At 40.1% G+C, this 18,222-nt stretch overlaps 7 protein-coding genes across 11 annotated transcripts; 3 read left to right on the top strand and 4 right to left on the bottom strand.

The window, feature by feature from the left end:
- Positions 1-150: 150 nt before the first annotated feature.
- On the bottom strand, positions 151-932 carry LOC113212126 (DNA-directed RNA polymerase III subunit RPC10). The gene is made up of 2 exons (XM_026430719.2): positions 618-932; positions 151-436 (listed from the first exon to the last, which is right to left on the bottom strand). Exons 1-2 carry the CDS (start codon positions 756-758, stop codon positions 251-253), a joined length of 327 nt encoding a protein of 108 aa, XP_026286504.1. The 5' UTR covers positions 759-932; the 3' UTR covers positions 151-250.
- A 169-nt stretch (positions 933-1,101) lies between these two features.
- Positions 1,102-2,698, bottom strand: LOC113212131 (ribonuclease P protein subunit p30). Its single transcript, XM_026430724.2, has 8 exons — positions 2,549-2,698; positions 2,308-2,447; positions 2,131-2,205; positions 1,986-2,054; positions 1,702-1,908; positions 1,544-1,611; positions 1,359-1,438; positions 1,102-1,270 (listed from the first exon to the last, which is right to left on the bottom strand). Exons 1-8 carry the CDS (start codon positions 2,634-2,636, stop codon positions 1,128-1,130), a joined length of 870 nt encoding a protein of 289 aa, XP_026286509.1. The 5' UTR covers positions 2,637-2,698; the 3' UTR covers positions 1,102-1,127.
- A 157-nt stretch (positions 2,699-2,855) lies between these two features.
- Positions 2,856-4,125, top strand: LOC113212132 (ADP-ribosylation factor-like protein 2-binding protein). Its single transcript, XM_026430725.2, has 6 exons — positions 2,856-3,005; positions 3,159-3,284; positions 3,405-3,511; positions 3,586-3,671; positions 3,749-3,845; positions 3,916-4,125. Exons 1-6 carry the CDS (start codon positions 2,990-2,992, stop codon positions 3,970-3,972), a joined length of 489 nt encoding a protein of 162 aa, XP_026286510.1. The 5' UTR covers positions 2,856-2,989; the 3' UTR covers positions 3,973-4,125.
- Positions 4,062-8,534, bottom strand: LOC113212130 (nuclear pore complex protein Nup93-like). The gene is made up of 16 exons (XM_026430723.2): positions 8,416-8,534; positions 7,785-7,970; positions 7,514-7,694; positions 7,305-7,430; positions 7,048-7,212; positions 6,815-6,954; positions 6,496-6,735; positions 6,237-6,374; positions 5,966-6,147; positions 5,688-5,879; positions 5,479-5,605; positions 5,248-5,398; positions 4,970-5,062; positions 4,652-4,888; positions 4,350-4,562; positions 4,062-4,265 (listed from the first exon to the last, which is right to left on the bottom strand). The coding sequence occupies exons 2-16, from the start codon at positions 7,949-7,951 to the stop codon at positions 4,146-4,148; spliced, it is 2,472 nt and encodes an 823-aa protein (XP_026286508.1). The 5' UTR covers positions 7,952-7,970; positions 8,416-8,534; the 3' UTR covers positions 4,062-4,145.
- Positions 8,535-9,167: 633 nt separating this feature from the next.
- On the bottom strand, positions 9,168-14,220 carry LOC113212134 (F-box/WD repeat-containing protein 5). 3 transcript variants are annotated; one of them, XM_052274131.1, is made up of 10 exons: positions 14,135-14,220; positions 13,072-13,122; positions 12,661-12,927; positions 12,419-12,576; positions 12,141-12,318; positions 11,588-12,052; positions 11,350-11,505; positions 11,035-11,254; positions 10,741-10,953; positions 9,168-10,648 (listed from the first exon to the last, which is right to left on the bottom strand). In XM_052274131.1, the coding sequence occupies exons 1-10, from the start codon at positions 14,163-14,165 to the stop codon at positions 10,318-10,320; spliced, it is 2,070 nt and encodes a 689-aa protein (XP_052130091.1). In that variant the 5' UTR covers positions 14,166-14,220; the 3' UTR covers positions 9,168-10,317. The 3 variants fall into 3 exon arrangements, with proteins under 3 accessions (XP_052130091.1, XP_052130092.1, XP_026286511.1); XM_052274132.1 differs by lacking the exon at positions 14,135-14,220 and adding an exon at positions 13,889-14,056; XM_026430726.2 differs by lacking the exon at positions 14,135-14,220 and adding an exon at positions 13,594-13,815.
- Positions 14,106-15,328, top strand: LOC113212137 (uncharacterized). Of its 2 annotated transcripts, none has more exons than XM_026430730.2 (3): positions 14,106-14,240; positions 14,582-14,818; positions 14,968-15,328. In XM_026430730.2, exons 1-3 carry the CDS (start codon positions 14,205-14,207, stop codon positions 15,148-15,150), a joined length of 456 nt encoding a protein of 151 aa, XP_026286515.1. In that variant the 5' UTR covers positions 14,106-14,204; the 3' UTR covers positions 15,151-15,328. The 2 variants fall into 2 exon arrangements, with proteins under 2 accessions (XP_026286515.1, XP_026286516.1); XM_026430731.2 differs by having other exon boundaries at positions 14,995-15,314.
- Positions 15,329-15,471: 143 nt separating this feature from the next.
- On the top strand, positions 15,472-16,646 carry LOC113212135 (uncharacterized protein C9orf85 homolog). 2 transcript variants are annotated; one of them, XM_026430728.2, is made up of 3 exons: positions 15,472-15,603; positions 15,806-16,291; positions 16,375-16,646. In XM_026430728.2, the coding sequence occupies exons 2-3, from the start codon at positions 15,814-15,816 to the stop codon at positions 16,596-16,598; spliced, it is 702 nt and encodes a 233-aa protein (XP_026286513.1). In that variant the 5' UTR covers positions 15,472-15,603; positions 15,806-15,813; the 3' UTR covers positions 16,599-16,646. The 2 variants fall into 2 exon arrangements, with proteins under 2 accessions (XP_026286513.1, XP_026286512.1); XM_026430727.2 differs by having other exon boundaries at positions 15,474-15,603; positions 16,369-16,646.
- The last annotated feature ends 1,576 nt before the right edge of the window (positions 16,647-18,222 follow it).

Below are 18,222 nucleotides of genomic sequence, written 5' to 3'. Positions count from 1 at the left end.
GTGGGGTTGGGTGTAGATGTCGAAGGGGTTGCCGAGCTAGTAGGCGCTCACGATCCACCTTCACAGACATAGTTGGTATTATGCTCATAATAATGAGAACATGCTTAAAAATACGTAAAAAATATCTTGGAGACAGAAGTAAAAAAAAAATTCATAATTTAAAAATTTTATTTGATAAATATGCAAACACTGGAGCACATAAAATGTTCATTCCTAAAATATTATAAAAGGCAACGTTGAAAAAACACTGTCATTCCCTCCAATTATGTGCACACTGATGGTTACAGCATTTATAAAATGTTGTCATAGGTTCATCAGCTGATCTTGTCTGAATCTGCATGAAGTACGCCCTTGGATGAGAACACTTTGGACACCTCTCCTCCGTTGAATCAACATTTTCCCAAGCGGCAGCACCGCCTAAGACATCATCCAGCTCCTGAGAAAGGAACAAACATAACAATAAATGGTGCATTTTGAGACAGCGAAGATTATCTTTAAAAGCTAAAAGACTACAATCAGATCAAATGCATGAATTATATGATCGGATAAAATTCTACATTTAAAGTGAAAATTAAATGGGGACAGAAAATGAAGTCGATGAGAAAACTGTTCAATACCTTTAATTTGGGGTATGTTTTCCTTGTAATTCTCTTCGTAACATCGTATTTAAAGGGGCAAGTATTGCATTGAAACTTCATTCGGATAGCACCCTCTGCAGCAATCAAACAGTTCCCACAAGTGGGGCAGAATAAAAGCATTTTTGTTAAAAGATTAATTAAGTTGGAAGTTAAAAATAAGATAAAATTTTGGGAACAATCTGGAATGAAAGTTGTTCTAGTTGTAGTTTCAAACAGAGACAACTTCTCTGTCCCAATATCATGCGTTCAGAAGGTTATGTTGACATATTGGTAACTAATTGGTAACTTCCCCGCTTCCCCTCTCCCTTCCCCGTGCCGCCGCCAGCCCCCTCCCTCCTTTTAATTAATGATTATTTGCAGAACATTCACGGCGGGAGTCTTTTGAAAGCTCACATCTGATGAGATAGGGGTGGGGCTTGGGTGGGGGGTACTGTGTAGGGAAGAAATATGGAATGTTCGAGAGTGTGAGAAAGTGGACATTTAATAAATTTAAGTTCCCTCCACACAAATCTTTTTACATAGTGGACCAATATGGCTTTCTTCCATTTCTTCGTCATCGTTGTCCTTCTTAAACTCAGTTTTGCAAACAGAACGTTCAATGAAAACTACAGATTTTCCTCTTTTCCTACTCTCTGAAAAAGCCAAGATTTCATAAATTAGAATTTACTATTCTGAATGAGGTAATATGCAGTCAAGCAAAATGATTTTACATGTACCCACCAGCTCTCAAGAGAACAGATTTCCCTGCATTGGTGATAGCACTTTTAGCTTGCTCTTCACTAAGTCCTAACAAGAGACTCCTGCAATCACTGCTAAGGAAAATTCAGAAAATTTATGACCACTGATGCTTATGAGCTATGATTGATTTTAAGATCGAAAAAAATTATGTATACATAGAAGGATACATGTTTATCACGTCGTATGGTCCTCTGACTTGCATGGGGTTTTCAGCACCACTTGAAATCAAGATATTCTGTAGAATACAAAGCAATTCTCTGTCAGTGCTGACAACAATGTTATTGTAAAAGTACTGTTATAAGAATTCAGTAAGCAGAAAAACTACCTTGGATTTACCAAATGCATGGTAGAGATGTCCAGCCTCAATCAAATTTCTTCGGGCATTGGAGTCAAGAACAGCTAGCGCATAGGGAAGCTCAAACCACATCCCTTTTTCAGCAGCCATATTGTAAAGTTTGCGATTCCATCGAATTGGCATTTTACTACTAATGTCAATAGAGATTATATCAACATCAAGAGCATTGCACGTGTGCTGAAACAATAAAATAATTGTCAGTGCAGTTCATTGATTTGTAAGAAACTATAGCCCAAGTTAGAGCCACTCAATACCTGAAGAGCCGCTTTTGAAGTTGGAATCACTGCTACAATATCATACTTTTTGAAATTATCTGAGGACACCTGTGGGTAATAGATAATTTAGATATAAATTAAATCAGATTCCAGGAATTTTTTATTTCAAAAGAGGACAACTCACCATTTTATGTGCTATATCGGAAGTTGAAAAATAAACTGTGACTCTATGTAGTATTTTCAGAGAATTTTTAATCTCCTGTAACGTAAATACATGATGCAATTCCAATTTTCAATATCTAAATTAGCAACTTCATATATGACAACGAATTGGGTATAGATCATTTTAAGTGTCAACTACCTGAGGTATGTCATCCAATGAGATTGGAGGAGGAATTGGTGAAGGAGCATCCTTATCAGCTTTTCTCTTTTTCTTTTTGTCTTGAGCTTCAAAAGCTGACTCTTCTACAATTTGATTTATGGCTACAGTTCGATAGCCAACTAATAAGAGCGACATAAAATAATATTCATCTCACTTGCAAAAACAAAACATAACCTAAGAGTCACATGCTGCTACACATCATTTTATAATTCGTACTTACAATCTATCAAAGTAGTAAGAACATTAACTAAAGCTGATTTAGATGCTGCAGTTACTGAAAGATCGTAGAATCCATGCTTACGCCTCATTTTATTTTAAAGTTTTCAATAGTTTGACTTGAGCGAGTGTCTCGACCCTATTTTTCATACAGTCTTCAACAATACGCAATTTTTCATACAGGCCTTAAGGAGTTTTTTTTTGAGTTTGTTTGTTGTGTAGAAAAGCAAGACGACAGCCAAAATACAAACTTTGAGAATCTCGCCCGGCTTGAATCGTGGTGTATCCCCGAATTGCTGAAGTACAGGAATCCACTTCAAGAAGACCCTTGCTTTTAACCGAGTTTTCTTGCAAGGAATTCTAATACACCTAGAGAATCAGTGATTAGTCTTTTAGTCACGGAACTTCTGTCCTGGCATAATCATACCCTTGTAAACAAAACACCATGACATCCCCGCAAAGTAAAGGCTTTTATATATTTGTTATTATATTGTAATGTGTAAAATTTATGCATTTTATTCAGTATTATGAGCTCAATCTATTCGAACGTTGTCAAGCTATCAAAAGCGGCTATACTTTCGCCACTAATGCTAAGAATTTTTTGTTTTGACAAGGATACTCAAAAGGCTTAGAAAATCTTTGCATTGAAGATGGTGACGTGGACCCTATTAACATTATAAGTGGTCAAGAGAGCAATATGTTTGATGAGGCAATTGGACATATAGAGGACGTCTTGATGGGTACCGTATTACATTTTATTAGTCTTCGGAGTTTTCTTTTCTATTATGCATCTCCTAAAATTGCGTGCACTAGTTCATCTCTCAATTAGTTTACTTTACTGTTCCTTTTTTTCTTTTCAGATCCCAAATTCCAAGATTTGCAAAAAAGTTTCTTAGAGAAATACTGGAATGAATTTGAGGATAGTGAAGAAAACAAATTAGTTTACATGGAGATCTTCAAGGAGTATGTAAGTAAATGAATTCTTTCAATTCCTTCAGGATTTATGATGATTTTTTTAATGCTGATTTTACCTATTTCCAGACTGATGTTGTGGAGAAATTTATAGAAAACCATTTAATACTGAGTATGAAAGACTTTTGTATGGAAAGCTTTACCTCTCAGTTGCAGTGAGTTTTAACTGATTCCTATTCTAATTATTATCCTTTTTCCTTGTCCAGTTTAACAATGAGAATGTTTCTTCCAGAGAAAGGAAAGATGAGCTTGAGGGAGAAGTGTTTGAAATACTCTTCACTTTCACTGACTTTTTAGTGTTTAAAGAAATGTTCCTTGATTACAAAGCTGTGAGTAGATAGAGGTATTTACCTTAACTGTTTGGAATTCAGTAATTCTAATTTTCCATTTCAATTTTAGGTGAAAGAAGGGCGCGTAGAAGATCTTGGTTTAAATATTCATGTTACATCGGTGTAAAATGTAGTTTCCAAGATATAAGCCATAGAGTGGATAAACTTTCCTTTTCATATCTCCTTGGGATCTCCACCAAAATCTAGTCCATAAGATACCATGAAAACTTAAATTATTTTAATGATTGAATAAGTACAATAAAGGCAGATTGCAAGATGATTTACACAACAAAAATTATTTTAGTGCATAAGGATTTCCATCTGCACCAACTTAGAATTTGTATCTCCGGGCAGTCTGTAGGGCATAGTTCCAGCAAAGCTAGTTATAGCTCTGGCTTGCTCTCTGTAAGATGCAAGTGGCTGTAAAACAAAAGCAAAATACTGTTATTAACATGCTACCAACAATGATGAAGGATAAAACTATACAAGCAGCGTTTCCATTACTTTGTCAGCCATACTGGTCTCGAGTCTAGATGAGCTTAGACTCATATTGACATTTCCCCTTGCTCTATTATAAAGAGAGTGTAATATAGTCATGGTTGCAATTAAGAGCTGAGGAAAATTGTGGCAGATATCATCACCCAGCTTCCGGAAATTATTAACTCTGTTCTCAACTTCTTCCGTTTTACTGGGTATAAGTCCCGATTCTACAATCAACTGAAAAAGAAGATGGAATTAAATTAAGAAGTGGTTTTTTTTCCCCTGAATGTTGGGCAGACAAACAACGAAGATGATAGATAATGTACCTCTAAGGCTTTCACATAATCTCCCGCATGATACTTGTCAAAGAACTCTAATAAATGCCTCAGGGTTTTAAAAGTACGGTAGGTTTCATCAGAGCAGCGGAATTTGTTTCCTTCAATACGGCGAGATACGTCTGTGGCCTTGGCAGCAAGACGGAAACGCAAAGAACCCTGCTGACTTACAAGGTGGACAACTTGACTTAAAAGGCCACTCATCAGGCTCATCACTTTCTCATGGTTCTGCAACACCAAGAAACAAATGCATTACAATTTCCTTTCCATTTTGTATTAGATAGATAAACTAAATCAGAGCTTGCTCACCCCAGCCAAATCATAGACTTCCAGAGCATCTTCAAATAATCCTTTCTTTTCAAGATTGGATGCCACCATTTCAATTATTTCACTTGGTTCAGCCTGCAATCAAACATCATGATTTAAAAAAAAAAAATTAACACAACCATTAACATTATTTCAGGACATATTTCGTGCACATCTTGCATGACCTAGTTTAACATAAAATTTGCCAAATATTCTAATTAGGTAATACTTATATGTGATGACTATTTTCCTAGATTGTTGGATAATGTAATTGAACATACTTGAACACCATTGAAAATGTCTATGATGCCTGGAGTTCTGCACCCATCAGGCTCCAATCTGCCTAGTATAGTGCTGAAGTCTCTCGACTCCATTGCCAGAGTTGAGATGCAAAATCTGAAGAGGTTGTCTCCAGAGGGTAATCTCATCCCCCTGCAAGGATAAAGAATTAATGAATAATAAGGGGAGAAGAAATAGAGGAAAGAAATAGAAGACATACAAACAGGAATTACCTCAAGAAGTAGTAATAATGCAATGCCTCCTTCATATCAGTCAAATTAAATCGCCTAACATAGTATTGGATCAAGCGAGCTAAATTTAATCGACGGTGTGGTGTTTGATCAGAGGGATCCACACATACTGATGATAAACCAGCAAAGAGTTGTCATTAGTAATCTGATGATAGAACAGATATTCCACACTACAAATATTTAATACATACATAGAGGTGACTCTGGGCAATTAGGTATCCCAAGGAGATTACACTCATGTAGAGCTATGGCCATGTGAACAGCATGAACTTTCAATTTGTCAATGCGCCACAAAAACTCAAGAGCCAACTCATATTGGCCAGTTAAAAAAAGCATTTGAAAATAGACATGAGGTTGTTCAAGGGCATTGTAATGAGACTCCCCTATATTAAAAAAAAAATATGCAGCTTAGTCACTGAGGTAATACATAAACCAAAATTAGCAATAAGAGGAAGTTTGGGTATGTTACCATAATCTTGTGAAATAAGTGTTTGCAAATGCTGAAGAGTTATATTTTCTCCTGATCTTGAATCAGTTCGCTCTCCTTCACGTATCTGGCAAAGCTTGAACCATAAATAATCATCTGCAGTTTTAGCTACTTCAGAATGCTCATCAGAGACATCACATGCTCCAAGGATACAGTAGACAGCCCTAAATTGGGGATTAGATGTATAAATTCTCAAAAAAAGGTATGCATTGTCAAATTAACGATAGAACTAGATGTGTAACTTATCACACACCTTTTGAATGGATCAGGAGACTTGCGAATATTACATCTATATTGGAACCTCACTGTTGACTCCATGCTAGGATCAAGGGCACGTTCTGGGCTGCTCTTCAAGGCTCCCAAAATTGCGCACAGGTCGGCCAGTTGAGCTCTAAAACAATGAAGATGTAGATAGAAGAACAAAAGAATTCAGATAGATAAAAATGACAACATAGGATTGTTATGTGCACAACAGTGATATTGACAGAACAAGTGAAACACTCAAATCTTACCCAGCTTGTGTTGCACATGATAGAGCAGCATCAATATCTCCACACCTTAGACAGTAGTAAAGTTGTGGCCAAATTGGCTTTTTGTCAACCTGACCATCTTCCAGCCCTAGCATTCCTTGCAAACTACCTAAAACTCTCAGGTCTACAAAACTGCGAACAAGAGACAGTGTTCCAGGAACACCGCCACGGCAAGCCAGGGCTAAATTGCCTTCAACCAGCTTTGTCATATATTTTTTGTATCTGTTAAAGAAAACTCACTGTACTATAATATGTTAGGCACCGTTAATTCTCAGTTTGTCATAAAAATATTCTGTAATACCTTTCTTCAAGGTATTTCCTTGCTTGCAAAATAAGTTGGCTTTGGGTAGGAGCTGACGTTCTAGTGAGAATAGGATTGTCTTTGAATTGTGGAGCAATGTGGGACATGTACTGCACAATTTCCCAAAGTTCATTAACTTTCTGAAAATTAAGATTATTGTTTGGGGGAATTAGAAGCTTCAAAGAAAGAAATGTTCAATCAAAGTATTGATATGCTGCTGAAGCACAACTTACCATGTTGTTAAATGACTCAGCTGCTTTGGCAAATTTGATCACAAGCTGAGGTCTGACTCCACCTTGAATGACACGATCATTATAGTCGATCACTTCTTTAGCATAAGCCATTTCCATGTGGTCAAGACGGCTATGAACAGGAGCTACATCAGCCACAGTTGAAGTCTAATAATAAAAACAAAGTGCAAATCAAAGTTCAATGAGTTTGGTCTATATGGAGGGATATATTCAATCCAATACTTATTACTAAAAGTTACCTCAGGTAGGCCTTGCAGATCAAGAGGTCTAGAAGACCCATGAAGAGCATTGAACATTTGTCGCATCTCCTTGGACCAATTTTGTCTGATACTATCCCATAGGCGTTGATCTGCTGCTGCTGATGACTAGATTGTACAGGACAAAATCTTCAGTCAAAAGAAAAAAAAATGGAGATACAGTAAAATCATGATAGAAAATTAGTACTGACCCTCCTATGAGTTCCCTCAATAAGAGATAGGAGAACATTCTCGACTTCATTTTTTAGGTAGCTTGAAATATCAGCTTCTGGGACTGGTTCTAAAGGCTCAAATGTTTTCCTTGTACTAAGTGTATCTAACTTTTGAGACAATTGGGTCAGATCCACTCCTTTGGATGCAAGCATCATATGTCTATAGCAAAACATAGAAATAGTTTTAAAAAAACCACATCAGATTCACCATCTGATAATACGAATAAAACTGCCAATCAGGAACACGTACGCCTGAATGTCGGGAGCTTCATGAAGAGTGACTTTGCTCCAGAGGTCATTGGATGCATCCAAAACCTGTCTGAGTGAACGTTCAACTTGAGGGAGTTCTCCAACCCCATCAATGTCATTAGCCAGCTGCTCAGCCTGGCTGAGAAGCTCTGAGAAGTCGTTGTCCATTTTGAAGGACTCTTGTGCTCTGTTCAAAACATAGAGTGTGCGGATTATAAATGGTAGTCCATAAACAATGCACAGTGGTATTGATATACAGGTGATTAGAAGCAGGTGAAGGATGCACGGAGAGACTGAAGTAGATATTGGAGACATTGGAGATCTATTGAATCTATTGTTGTTTATGCAACACAGACAAATCTGCACTTTGACAGTACAGTGAAGGTGTTTTAATGCTTGAAATAGTTACATAGAGTGTGCGAAAATGAAACTTCTCAATGGATAATTTCATGTTGGTGGCTAGAGTGGTCAAATTAAACACAGTTCGTAAACAATAATGATTTCACTACCGGCTTCATGCAAGGTGGTGGATAGGTTAGATACATACTTATCCACCGGCTGACATTAAAACATCAATCAACACTACTTTTAGCACCTGTTAAAAGGATAATAGTTATTTCACGTTCACATACCTCCCAAATAAGAAGAATTATGCAGACTTTGTACCGTTTAAAAGCTGTAATAAAATTTGCAAACAGGAGCTCCGCCTGTTCCCTCCACTAAAAACAAATTGAGTGTGTCCGAATTCAGCCACCGACCGAGCACCGACCGGTCGGTCGTCGAGCGGTCGGTCGTCGAGCGGCCGGTCGCGAGCCGCTCCAAGCAGCTATGCCCGCGAACCGCGAAATCCTTTCGCGGGGGATGATCGTAGGGCGCGGGTCTTACGCGGGGGATCGTCGCGGGTCCTCCGCGGGTCCTCCGCGGGGGTAGTCGCGATCCGCAACCATCCCCAGCGAAAGGACTTCGTGGTTCGCGGTTGGCATAGCTGCTTGGAGCGGCTCGCGACCGGCCGCTCGACGACCGACCGCTCGACCACCGACCGGTCGGTGCTCGGTCGGTGGCTGAATTCGGACACACTCATTGGCTTCGGGTCACCACATGCTGCGAGGCTAGGCTACACCTTTAACCAGAAGTATGAGAAATCAAATCTGGATTTGAGTTGTTTTGGCCTGGTTTTGGTGTTTTGAGAACAAGATAAAAACAACTTAAATGCTTGAATATCCCGGATGTGAAATCCACTGTTACTGGCTGTGCTTTATGATTTTGAAAAGCAAAACAGATGATACCACTTTTGGTGTGAGCTCTGCGGTGATGAGCTAATGGTCTTCAGCAGGTCTTCCCTCTCATAAAGCAGCCAGGTAGGTAGACATAGAAGACACGCATATAGATTATTCTTTTTTATTAATAGTTAATCATGTTTCTGATACATAACAGGATTGATTTTAAATTTTAACTATCACAGATGTGTTTTTAGTAAAAAGTTTGTGAGATATCCTAACAATTTTCAAACAAAATGTGTAAAATGTACAATTACTACATGTCCTGCTTTTTAGTAAACTGATATAATCCGAATAACCTTTAAATTAAAGCCAAAGTACTTAGAAACTACAAAAAGCTTAACATTTTTTCCACATTTACACTAGGGCAGTAGAAAAGGTGAATTACAAACAGCAAACAGCCTGTAATGAATCGTAAGAGGTTTCCAAAGAGAAGGGAACAATAATTTTCCAAATAAATAAAAATCAACTTAAAACAAAAACAACAACTTATAGGTCATATTCCAGCACACTGCTTACAAAACGCTTTTGAAAACTTCAAAAATCTAGGAAAAAAACAAAAAACAAAAAAAAAAAAACAGAAAAACTGAGATGAATGTTTGGGAGTTCATCAGTATAGTTTTGAAGCAAGGTCATTTTGGCACAAGCACTGAAAAGTAACAACCTCTCAGCTCTTATCTCACGAATTAGACAAAATAGCTAAAGGATTAATCAATTAGATATGTTTCATAACAAATGATACACACATTTTGTATTCAAACCAAGACACTCTCATAAATATATTAAAAGCATACCTACTTTAACAGGACAAACAAGCGCCTGACTAGAAGACACACAAAAACATTCAAAATTTGAAGAAGCAAAGCACCAATAGTTAAAAAGAAATATATCAAACTTTGTGTAAAACACTACACAATCTACAGCAACACAACCCTCTCCAGTGAAATCTTAAAAGGCAATTTACATGAAAAGTGCTTTTATTCAAAGGTTGGAAGAGACATAGATTTTTACAATCCTAGGGGGAGCCTGAGGACGGATAGTACAACTAATACTTATTTCTACAAAACAATATGCAGTATAAATGTGTTTTTAAGTTGAAGTTTTTTTTTATGTTTACAAATTTATTTTGTTTTAAACAAGACAGGTAATATGGAAACTATAAGATGATGTGGTGGTACACATCTTATTTTGAGAGAATGGTGAGTTGTGCAGTACAACAAATTGCAATTGCCATTATCTTGTATTCCCTTGAAAGTTTCACCACCCAAACTGAACAGGAAATCTTGATATTAATCTCTTCATTTCAGCATTAGCTGGTCTCCGAACACTGCTCATTGTAGACCTATGGCCACAGCAGTTCGACCGCACCTCATGGGCTGTTGATAGTGATTTGGTATCGAATCCAAGTTCTTTTGAGCGGTTCTTCGAGTGCCAAACTTTTACTGTGCAATCATCAGATACCGTAACCAACATTTCAGAATCACGAGGATTAAAAGCAACACAGTTCACAACATCTTGATGGGGATACTTATTCAAACATATCTCATACTTCCGATCCCATAAATAGCCATGTTTATCTTCAGCACCACTGTTGGGAAAACATCAATAAAAACAAATGAGTTCAGAAATTATAGTAATTTAAGATGTACAGTACATGGTTTTGATAAACATAGAAAGTACCTTGCCACAAATTCGTTGCACACATCAAGGGCAATAAAAAAACATTCATTAAATGGTGTATATGCGATGTGGGACCGTAACACTTTGCCCACTTCCTTCATTTCACCTAGATCAATTACATGTATATCAATTTCTTGAGCACATGGAGGAGGCATCATTGGATTTTCAACCACATATCCAGGTGGCCAGGGACGGGCATTAACATATAGATATCTGCAAAAACACCAAATAGTGTAAAAAACTGAATTGAAGAAAACATATTTGTAGGTATACAGGTACAAGAAAAATTCCAACCTGTGATCAGGAGACAGACCCATCCCAATGATGTGACCATGTAAATCTATGAGATGGTCAACTTCGTCATAATCAGTTCCCTCTGCATTTGCATTTTGAGCTTCATTTGGATTTTCATTTGGAGGTTGGTATTCTCGATTGAGATTAGCAATTCTCTCACGAAATGGTAATCCAGGATCCATTCTTCGTGGAAATGAGATGGGTTTGATACGCTTAATACCTTTAAACCGGGGATAATATATTAATTTGAAGACTGCTTTCATTAAAAATATTTAAAAACTCACCAAGGTGAGCATGATTGAGCAATCTAATTACCAATTTGATGTGGTGAGTATGTATTTGACCCAGTTGTAAATATTAGAAATTTATCCTCTTGAACACACAATTCATCTTCTTCACTAAATTCAGTCTCAACTGATGTCTCAGATAATTCTGATATATCTGATTCATCGTCAGAACACCTCTCAGTTACTGTAAGATAACACCAAGTCAATACTAGTTTCTACATAGAAAAAATTGTATGATAGACGGATTGACAGAATTTGACATGTACCTTGTATTTCATTGGCACAGGGTTCAAAGTCTTCAGTCCCAGGCCCACACTCTGAGCCACAAATTCTTTTACTAGTGCCCTGTATATCATAAAGTGAATCTGAAAATTCTCTGGACTCATAGTTTGATTTGTCATCTTCTGAATGATTTGGACTTCTCTCCCTTGAAGATGTTTGAGAACTATCACACAATGTTTGAGAGTCTCCATGATCCAATACAGAGCAGTAAGCAAACATAGCAGCTCGAACAGAGCTGCCATTGCAATTGTAGAACCTGAACATTTGGTTCATTATAGGAATATGTTCAGAAGCCGTTTCTTGAGATGCCTTGTTTAGCCATAGAACAGACTGACTTTCAAGATGACCCAGTCTGTGCACATCTCCTGACAAGAAATGCTGGTCACTGTACCATGCACCACATATATCATAAGGTTTCATCAGCACACGACACTGAAGCTCCAAATCATCTACAGAGTGAAATATAACATAAAAATAAAATTTTAGGGGCAAGACAACAAAAAGTAATTAGAATTCAACAAAGAATATTCAACATACCACCTAAACTGAAAACAGCAATTTCACCAGAGGTACTTTGTGGTAAACCAAAATGCACACCAGAAACTAGGAGAAGAGTGTCTGATTGATTAAATTGTGAAAAGTGCGTGAACTTCCAACAAAATTTTGTCATGTCTCGTTGATATTTGATGGCAACTGGATGCTGAGCATTCCAAACCTATTATACAAAATTTTTAAAAATTAATGTGAAAACTAGCTTAGGCAACCACAATAACTACAAATGCCACCTGATTTAACATTTTTTATTATTTACTCACCACAACATAACCATCTTTGGAACAGGTTGCAAACATTGTGCCATTGTGAGCAAAGCTGACATGCAGAACTTGATCAGTGTGTTTTTTCAATTCACTTGTTTGGTAATGTGGTACATGATAGGACAGACGTTTGTATTCAGAGTACCAAAATGTTTGCCCTAAAAGGAGAGGACAAAATTAATAAAGTTGCTTCTTGGCGTGACTTTAAACATGCTTTAAAAAGCACTGAATAAATCCCTTACCTTGTATTCCCGTAGAAGGCTTAACACCAAAATCTTTTCTTATTAGTGCTCTCCACAGCAAATCATCAGTGCTTGTTTGGTGCCAGGTACTACAGGTGAGTCCTGCACTGGTCAGTTCTGGAGCAGAAAGGTACTGAAAAATGTTAAGTAACAAAGGCTTTGGAATGTGGTACCAGCTATTTGCCAGTAGTCTTTTGCGGTGCTCTACAAAACTAATTGAGTCAGCATCTAAACCAGCAGCATCAACTTCCTCAGGAGACATTTTTCCTAGAAATAAATAAATTTATATTATTTTCAAAACAAAACATAAAAAAATAATTAACAAGAGGTATCCCATGGGCCTTTTTATATTTTAAAAAAGCTGGAAAAGATGATTTGAAATTTGACAGTACTAATTTCTTTGAAACTCACTTTGAAAATTATTTGTTTTCATCAAATCCTGATTATCCGTCATTGTCACACCTGAAATTTCAAGTTTTCAAAAGATTAGCAGGGTATAGAAACACAAAAATTGGAATTCAAGCAGATGACTCAGAGATTTCAAATTACAGTAGCTATTTGGCCTCTTAACAAGGACACTTTCTATTTCATTTTTTACAACAACTGCAAAGTTTTCTGAAAATTGTTCTCTACACGACAAAAAATAATATTATTATTGTTTAGAGGTATAGAGGACACATCAAAGATTGACTGCATTATGAAACTGTCAAATTTTGAACCCAAAAATTTAAGTTATGGGCAGTTATAAGTTTTTCTTAACAACTCCGAAACTTTAACCACAATCGCAAAGGTACCGACGGACTGACAAGTAATTCGTGTCTTGGAAGCTATTATATCAGTGTTAGAGGAAAATATGTCATTTTAACCATAACATAACCTTACAATATTGTGAAATCTACTGTTACTCGTCGCTATTGAAAATCTTTGCATTACCTCGGTCGCATTAACTACATGGGAATGGGATGACAGTGAGAGATAAAGCTGAAAGGTAGATAACTAAATTATCGCAGCTTAAATATCGTCCAGCTGACTCGCTTCGTTTGTTGTGTTGCGAGAGAAGACGGGAAGACAGACGGACAAACACACGAACACATGAGTCAGACAGACGGACCGACCGAAGGGGGCGGGCGGGGAAAAAATATATAGGTGGGGGAGCCTAGGGGCCACGGTTGGGAGAAAGGATAATTCGACCATTCGACGAAGGCCGAATGCGGAAGGAAACACAAACCTCTGCTGGTGGCCATTGCTCACAGAAACAAGAACTTTTGTTGACACTGAAATAAGAAAAAGACAGTCCCGCCGGGGAAGTACCGCGCAAAACAAATTACGCATGTGAATTCATTTTTAAAGGAGGAGGCCCCTTCGCTTCCCCGCTCAGGCAGCTCCACTTCCTTTCCAGCATATCGGTCATTGCCACGATTGTCGAGGAAACCAACTATCGCCTTATCCTTCCGACCCTTCCATGCTCTTTTACCTGCGGACGCGATGTGCAGCGAGCAGAGCATAGGGCGCAAGCGCCCGCCACTCAAGGCTGCGGTGTCCCGATGCGAAAACGCATCATCGTCGGTCTTCTGATGTGGGTAAGATTAGGTGGACGTAGCTGATTCGCCCTCCGTCGACGCTCTTAGTCATACTGTACCGCCACGCTGAAGTGCTGGGCGGGGTTGCCTATACTCGCGGCGCCATAAGGCCCGACACCCGTGCTCGCGCGTGCATGCGGTACAGTGGGTACAGTCGAAAGAGGGCTGAGCTTGCAAGTCACCCCTGCATTTAGACTTTTAACAAGTGCAACTGACACAGCGTTGACATAATTTAGACGTTTGCGTTACACACTCTTGTGGGGTCAGTGGCACTTCCCTCTGCTCATGCAGCAGGCAACGTTTTAATAACCATTTAGTCTTGACAACAACTGTAAAACCAGGTCCTCGTGAGCGGCGACCGCCCCGGAGAGGATAGGCATGACGAGGACCACGTCCACGAGGAGCGCACGCTGGCGCACGCCAACTGCTACGGGCTGCCCGCCGAGCTGATCGCCGGCGACGCCGAGTCCCTCCTCGCCCTGTTGCTGTCCGAGGAGGGTCGACGCGTCGCCAAGGAGTCCGCCCTGCGCACTCTGCTGGCGAACGCCACCAGTGAACGCGCCGCAGCTATGCTTCAGGTACGCCATGTAATTCTACTTTTATTGTGAAAATAATCAGCAGAATTATTTTTCTTGTCCTTATCATTGTGGATGGGAGTTGTATCTCGGCCTGCATGCGTGCAAATTGATGATATTTTGGGTCCGGTTTGAAATTATTGAACTCCCAGCCTATTGTCCATTATCGGTCTGTGAAGAACGTTCGCGGAATCTCCATCTGCGGCAACGCGTGGCTGGACTGGATACCGTGGCTTCCCTGCCGGGTCCAGTCGCCGCCCCCGCGGCCCTACTTCGAAGACGAGGAGCGGGGAGGCGACGGGGAAGGACCGCTCTGCCGGCCGACGGAAGACTAACTTTTAAAAGTTGCTGAAAATATGTTTTCACGAAATAAATTGCTGATGCTGGAAACAATAACGAGGGTCTCAATCATTCTGCGCGCAAGTCCCGCGAATAGCATCTTGGCGAACAAGTTTGAAAAGACCGCCTCCTCCATGTGTCGGCAAGCCCAAAACTTTTGACCCAACGTAACGCCTCTCCAATTTGATAGCTAAGGAGGATAAAATATCGCGAAATAAATATTCATAACAAGAAATCAAAAATTTAATATCAAGTGTTTGAATAGGCCCCAACCAAATTTTGGGATATCAAGGACTTCTTCATTTTTTTTCTTTATAGGTTGGTCAACTTGAAAAAACAAACGGGCTGCAATTGTTTTTTTTGTCGTCTGTCGTGGTCAGGTGGCCTAGAGGTTAGAAACTCATGTAAACATCGAATAAGTATTTCTAATTTGAGAGCGTCGTAGACAGGTGATGTATTTTCCAGGTTATTTTTTGCATAAGGACTGTGTGTTGTCTTTTATGGTTGTGCTCTAAATATTGTGGCGAACGTGCTAAAGTCCCTTCCAGAAATCATAACCTACGATTCTTAGCACAATCATAGGAATAATACCATGTGGTGTAATAATGTCGCGCTCTGTTCTGACTTTCCTATGTTTTTTCTTGTTTTCAGTTTTTACAATGAGCACCCGGAAAGGTGAATCAACCAGGAAAAGGGCTCAGAAGTATCAAAACACTAGGGCATTCAAGAACGATCTGTATGATAAAACAGTTCAGACAAAAGTGTTGAACAACTTGCATATTAGTAATGTTTGTGCACGTTGTAAGAGTATTCTGGATTGGAAGATAAAGTACAAGAAATTTAAGCCCCTGAAAGCAGCCGCCACTTGCACGAAATGCTCCCAGAAATGCGTGAAGCATGCCTATCACATTATGTGTAAGCCGTGTGCTGATAAAAATGGAGTTTGTCCCAAATGTGGTAAGAAGGAAGAATTAGTGGAGCCAGAACCTACTCCCGAAGAGCAACTGAAGATGGATCAAGAGATGCAGGCCATGCTTAAAAGTTTACCCGAACGCAAACGTAGAACATTTTTGAGATTTATGGAAAAAGGAACAAAGAAAGATAAAGATAAAAAGAAAAAGGATAAAGAATACAAAGGTATATCTTTTGTTGAAAGTTAACTGTAATGTGGCTTCTTCATGATTTTCTGGAACTGACTTTCCTTTACTTTACAGGTGAAGACACCAGGCCCGGTGATTCAAAAGAGGTGGAGGATGAAGATGAAGACAAGGCTAAAATAGGAACGCAAGATCTTATGGCGTTTCTACAACGGCTCAAACTCTCCTGTAAGGAAGGAGATGGCTTAGATGATTTGGATGATTTTGATGGTTTTGGTGATTCTGATTCAGATGATTTTGGAAGTGATGATGACGATGATGATGAAGAGGAAGAGGAGGAAAAGTGATTGTAAATTAATTAGCTCTTTTCTATTAAAATTGTTATTTTCCGTCTAGATCTAGTTTTCGCTTTGATTTTATTTTCCTCGGCTCTTCAAGTAATAATGGTGTTGCCGATCTGGCGCTACGCTGTCAAATGGGCTGCCTACCTCCCGGGCGCTGTGACGGGCGCGTCCTTCTGATGTGACACAGACGTGCTCTTGCTGTAGTAAATGTTTTAACTCAAAAATATTTCATTGCAAGATGCAATTGTAAGAATTCAAAACTTAAATGTGAGGCATTTTTTTTTTCAAAATTTTCATGAAAAATCTAATTTAATTTCTTTTGATAAATAAATTAGCTCGTTCACTCTCCAGAGAAAGTGAAAACAAGGCGCGACGTGCCGGCGTGTCGCCCTGATCCGCTGGGCCGGGTGTGCAGTGGTGCAGCCCCGGCCTGCACGCACGCCCCGCGCGTACCCGCGAGTCCCACTCTCTCCCCCCTCCCCCCCCCCCTTCAGCTACAGCGGGGCTCACCTTCAACAAGCGTCCAACTCAGATGCGCCGGACTACATCACTCCCACTATGGACGTCGTCCAGTGTCGCGAGCCGATAAGTGTGGGCAATCAGGATGTCCGCCAGCCGCGGCGAGATCTCGCGTAGGGTGCAGTATTCAAATAAAGAATTTTCAAGGGGTGAAATAGATATTTCACGGCACTTAAATTGAGTTTGAGGTTTATAAGTAGGAGCAGGAAAAATGTTATGTACGGTAACACCTCCACGAGAAGGAGCCCTTCCCTTTTATTTTCTCATTTCTTAAATTATTGTTTTTAAAAGCCTCGTGTCCACATTATGGAGTGCCGCGCGAAGAAAGTGCCCCATCTTCCCCCATAAAATAACATTTTAGTGTACGCCGCCGCTATGGTGGCAAGCGTAGCGACCGACCACGGCGATAGGCAGCTCACGTCGCTCACGTCTCCCCGGGATAGCACCACCGGCGGCACCGCCCCGCCTACAACTAAAAACAATTTGTTTGGGGCTCTGCCTTAAAAAAATCGACTTTAAAGCGCGCCCTGGCATGGCATGGAGGCCTGACGGATAATCGGTCGAATCGACGACGTTGTAGGACCGACGGATCTCTTTTCCCGGCCCGTAGGCGGAGCGCCTGGTGGTCGGCCGCGCGGGTCGTTTAACTGAACCCGCTCCGAGCGGGGAAGCTCCATGGAAGCACCCATAATGAAGCAGATCTCAAACGACGCCGGCCCTCGGCCCCCCCGGCCCGCCAGAAAGCAGAGAGAGAGACGCTTCTTGCTTTCTCCCCAATCATATGGGTACGGCCCGATGGAAATGGCCGGTATGCATATTCAGAGGGAAAAATCGGTGGTGTTGGCCTATCCACTGCGGCACTGTAGAAGCGGTAGTGGCACAGTAGGGGCCTGTGCCCAAACCCTGTGACTTCAGGGGGGGAGGGGCGTGGTAGTAGCATGTTATGGGGAACCGTACGGTCAATATTTAAGTCACAAGCAACCCATGATATTTGTACCCAGGAGTACGAATGTCATAGGGCTAGCGGGCTCAGGCCACCACGACGCCTACTGAGCCCGGGTGGGCAGTCCCGCAGCACACGCGTGTCCGACGGACCAGCACGACGCCT

Source organism: Frankliniella occidentalis, unplaced genomic scaffold, assembly GCF_000697945.3.
Source record: "Frankliniella occidentalis isolate FOCC.00 unplaced genomic scaffold, Focc_3.1 Scaffold339, whole genome shotgun sequence".
In the NCBI taxonomy this organism is placed as follows: domain Eukaryota; kingdom Metazoa; phylum Arthropoda; class Insecta; order Thysanoptera; family Thripidae; genus Frankliniella; species Frankliniella occidentalis.
Note: the sequence above shows the minus strand (reverse complement) of the source record. Positions and strands in the feature narration are given on the sequence as shown.

Excerpts from the sequence above, each read along its gene's own strand:
- LOC113212126 (XM_026430719.2), bottom strand. The coding sequence starts at position 758 with ATGCTTTTATTCTGCCCCACTTGTGGGAACTGTTTGATTGCTGCAGAG. Across the intron at positions 437-617 it reads AAACATACCCCAAATTAAAG|GAGCTGGATGATGTCTTAGG; the intron begins GTATTGAACAGT and ends TTCCTTTCTCAG.
- LOC113212131 (XM_026430724.2), bottom strand. The coding sequence starts at position 2,636 with ATGAGGCGTAAGCATGGATTCTACGATCTTTCAGTAACTGCAGCATCT. Across the intron at positions 2,448-2,548 it reads TCTTACTACTTTGATAGATT|TTGGCTATCGAACTGTAGCC; the intron begins GTAAGTACGAAT and ends CGCTCTTATTAG. Across the intron at positions 2,055-2,130 it reads CCGATATAGCACATAAAATG|GTGTCCTCAGATAATTTCAA; the intron begins GTGAGTTGTCCT and ends TATTACCCACAG.
- LOC113212132 (XM_026430725.2), top strand. Across the intron at positions 3,285-3,404 it reads TATAGAGGACGTCTTGATGG|ATCCCAAATTCCAAGATTTG; the intron begins GTACCGTATTAC and ends TTTTCTTTTCAG. Across the intron at positions 3,512-3,585 it reads TGGAGATCTTCAAGGAGTAT|ACTGATGTTGTGGAGAAATT; the intron begins GTAAGTAAATGA and ends ACCTATTTCCAG.
- LOC113212130 (XM_026430723.2), bottom strand. The coding sequence starts at position 7,951 with ATGGACAACGACTTCTCAGAGCTTCTCAGCCAGGCTGAGCAGCTGGCT. Across the intron at positions 6,955-7,047 it reads CTGAGTCATTTAACAACATG|AAAGTTAATGAACTTTGGGA; the intron begins GTAAGTTGTGCT and ends CTTAATTTTCAG. Across the intron at positions 4,266-4,349 it reads AGACCAGTATGGCTGACAAA|CCACTTGCATCTTACAGAGA; the intron begins GTAATGGAAACG and ends TTTGTTTTACAG.
- LOC113212134 (XM_052274131.1), bottom strand. The coding sequence starts at position 14,165 with ATGCTCTGCTCGCTGCACATCGCGTCCGCAG. Across the intron at positions 12,053-12,140 it reads TGCTGTTTTCAGTTTAGGTG|ATGATTTGGAGCTTCAGTGT; the intron begins GTATGTTGAATA and ends TTCACTCTGTAG. Across the intron at positions 11,255-11,349 it reads ATACTCACCACATCAAATTG|GTATTAAGCGTATCAAACCC; the intron begins GTAATTAGATTG and ends CCCGGTTTAAAG.
- LOC113212137 (XM_026430730.2), top strand. The coding sequence starts at position 14,205 with ATGCGAAAACGCATCATCGTCGGTCTTCTGATGTGG. Across the intron at positions 14,241-14,581 it reads TCGTCGGTCTTCTGATGTGG|GTCCTCGTGAGCGGCGACCG; the intron begins GTAAGATTAGGT and ends CTGTAAAACCAG. Across the intron at positions 14,819-14,967 it reads GCGCCGCAGCTATGCTTCAG|CCTATTGTCCATTATCGGTC; the intron begins GTACGCCATGTA and ends TTGAACTCCCAG.
- LOC113212135 (XM_026430727.2), top strand. The coding sequence starts at position 15,814 with ATGAGCACCCGGAAAGGTGAATCAACCAGGAAAAGGGCTCAGAAGTAT. Across the intron at positions 16,292-16,368 it reads AAAGGATAAAGAATACAAAG|GTGAAGACACCAGGCCCGGT; the intron begins GTATATCTTTTG and ends TTTACTTTACAG.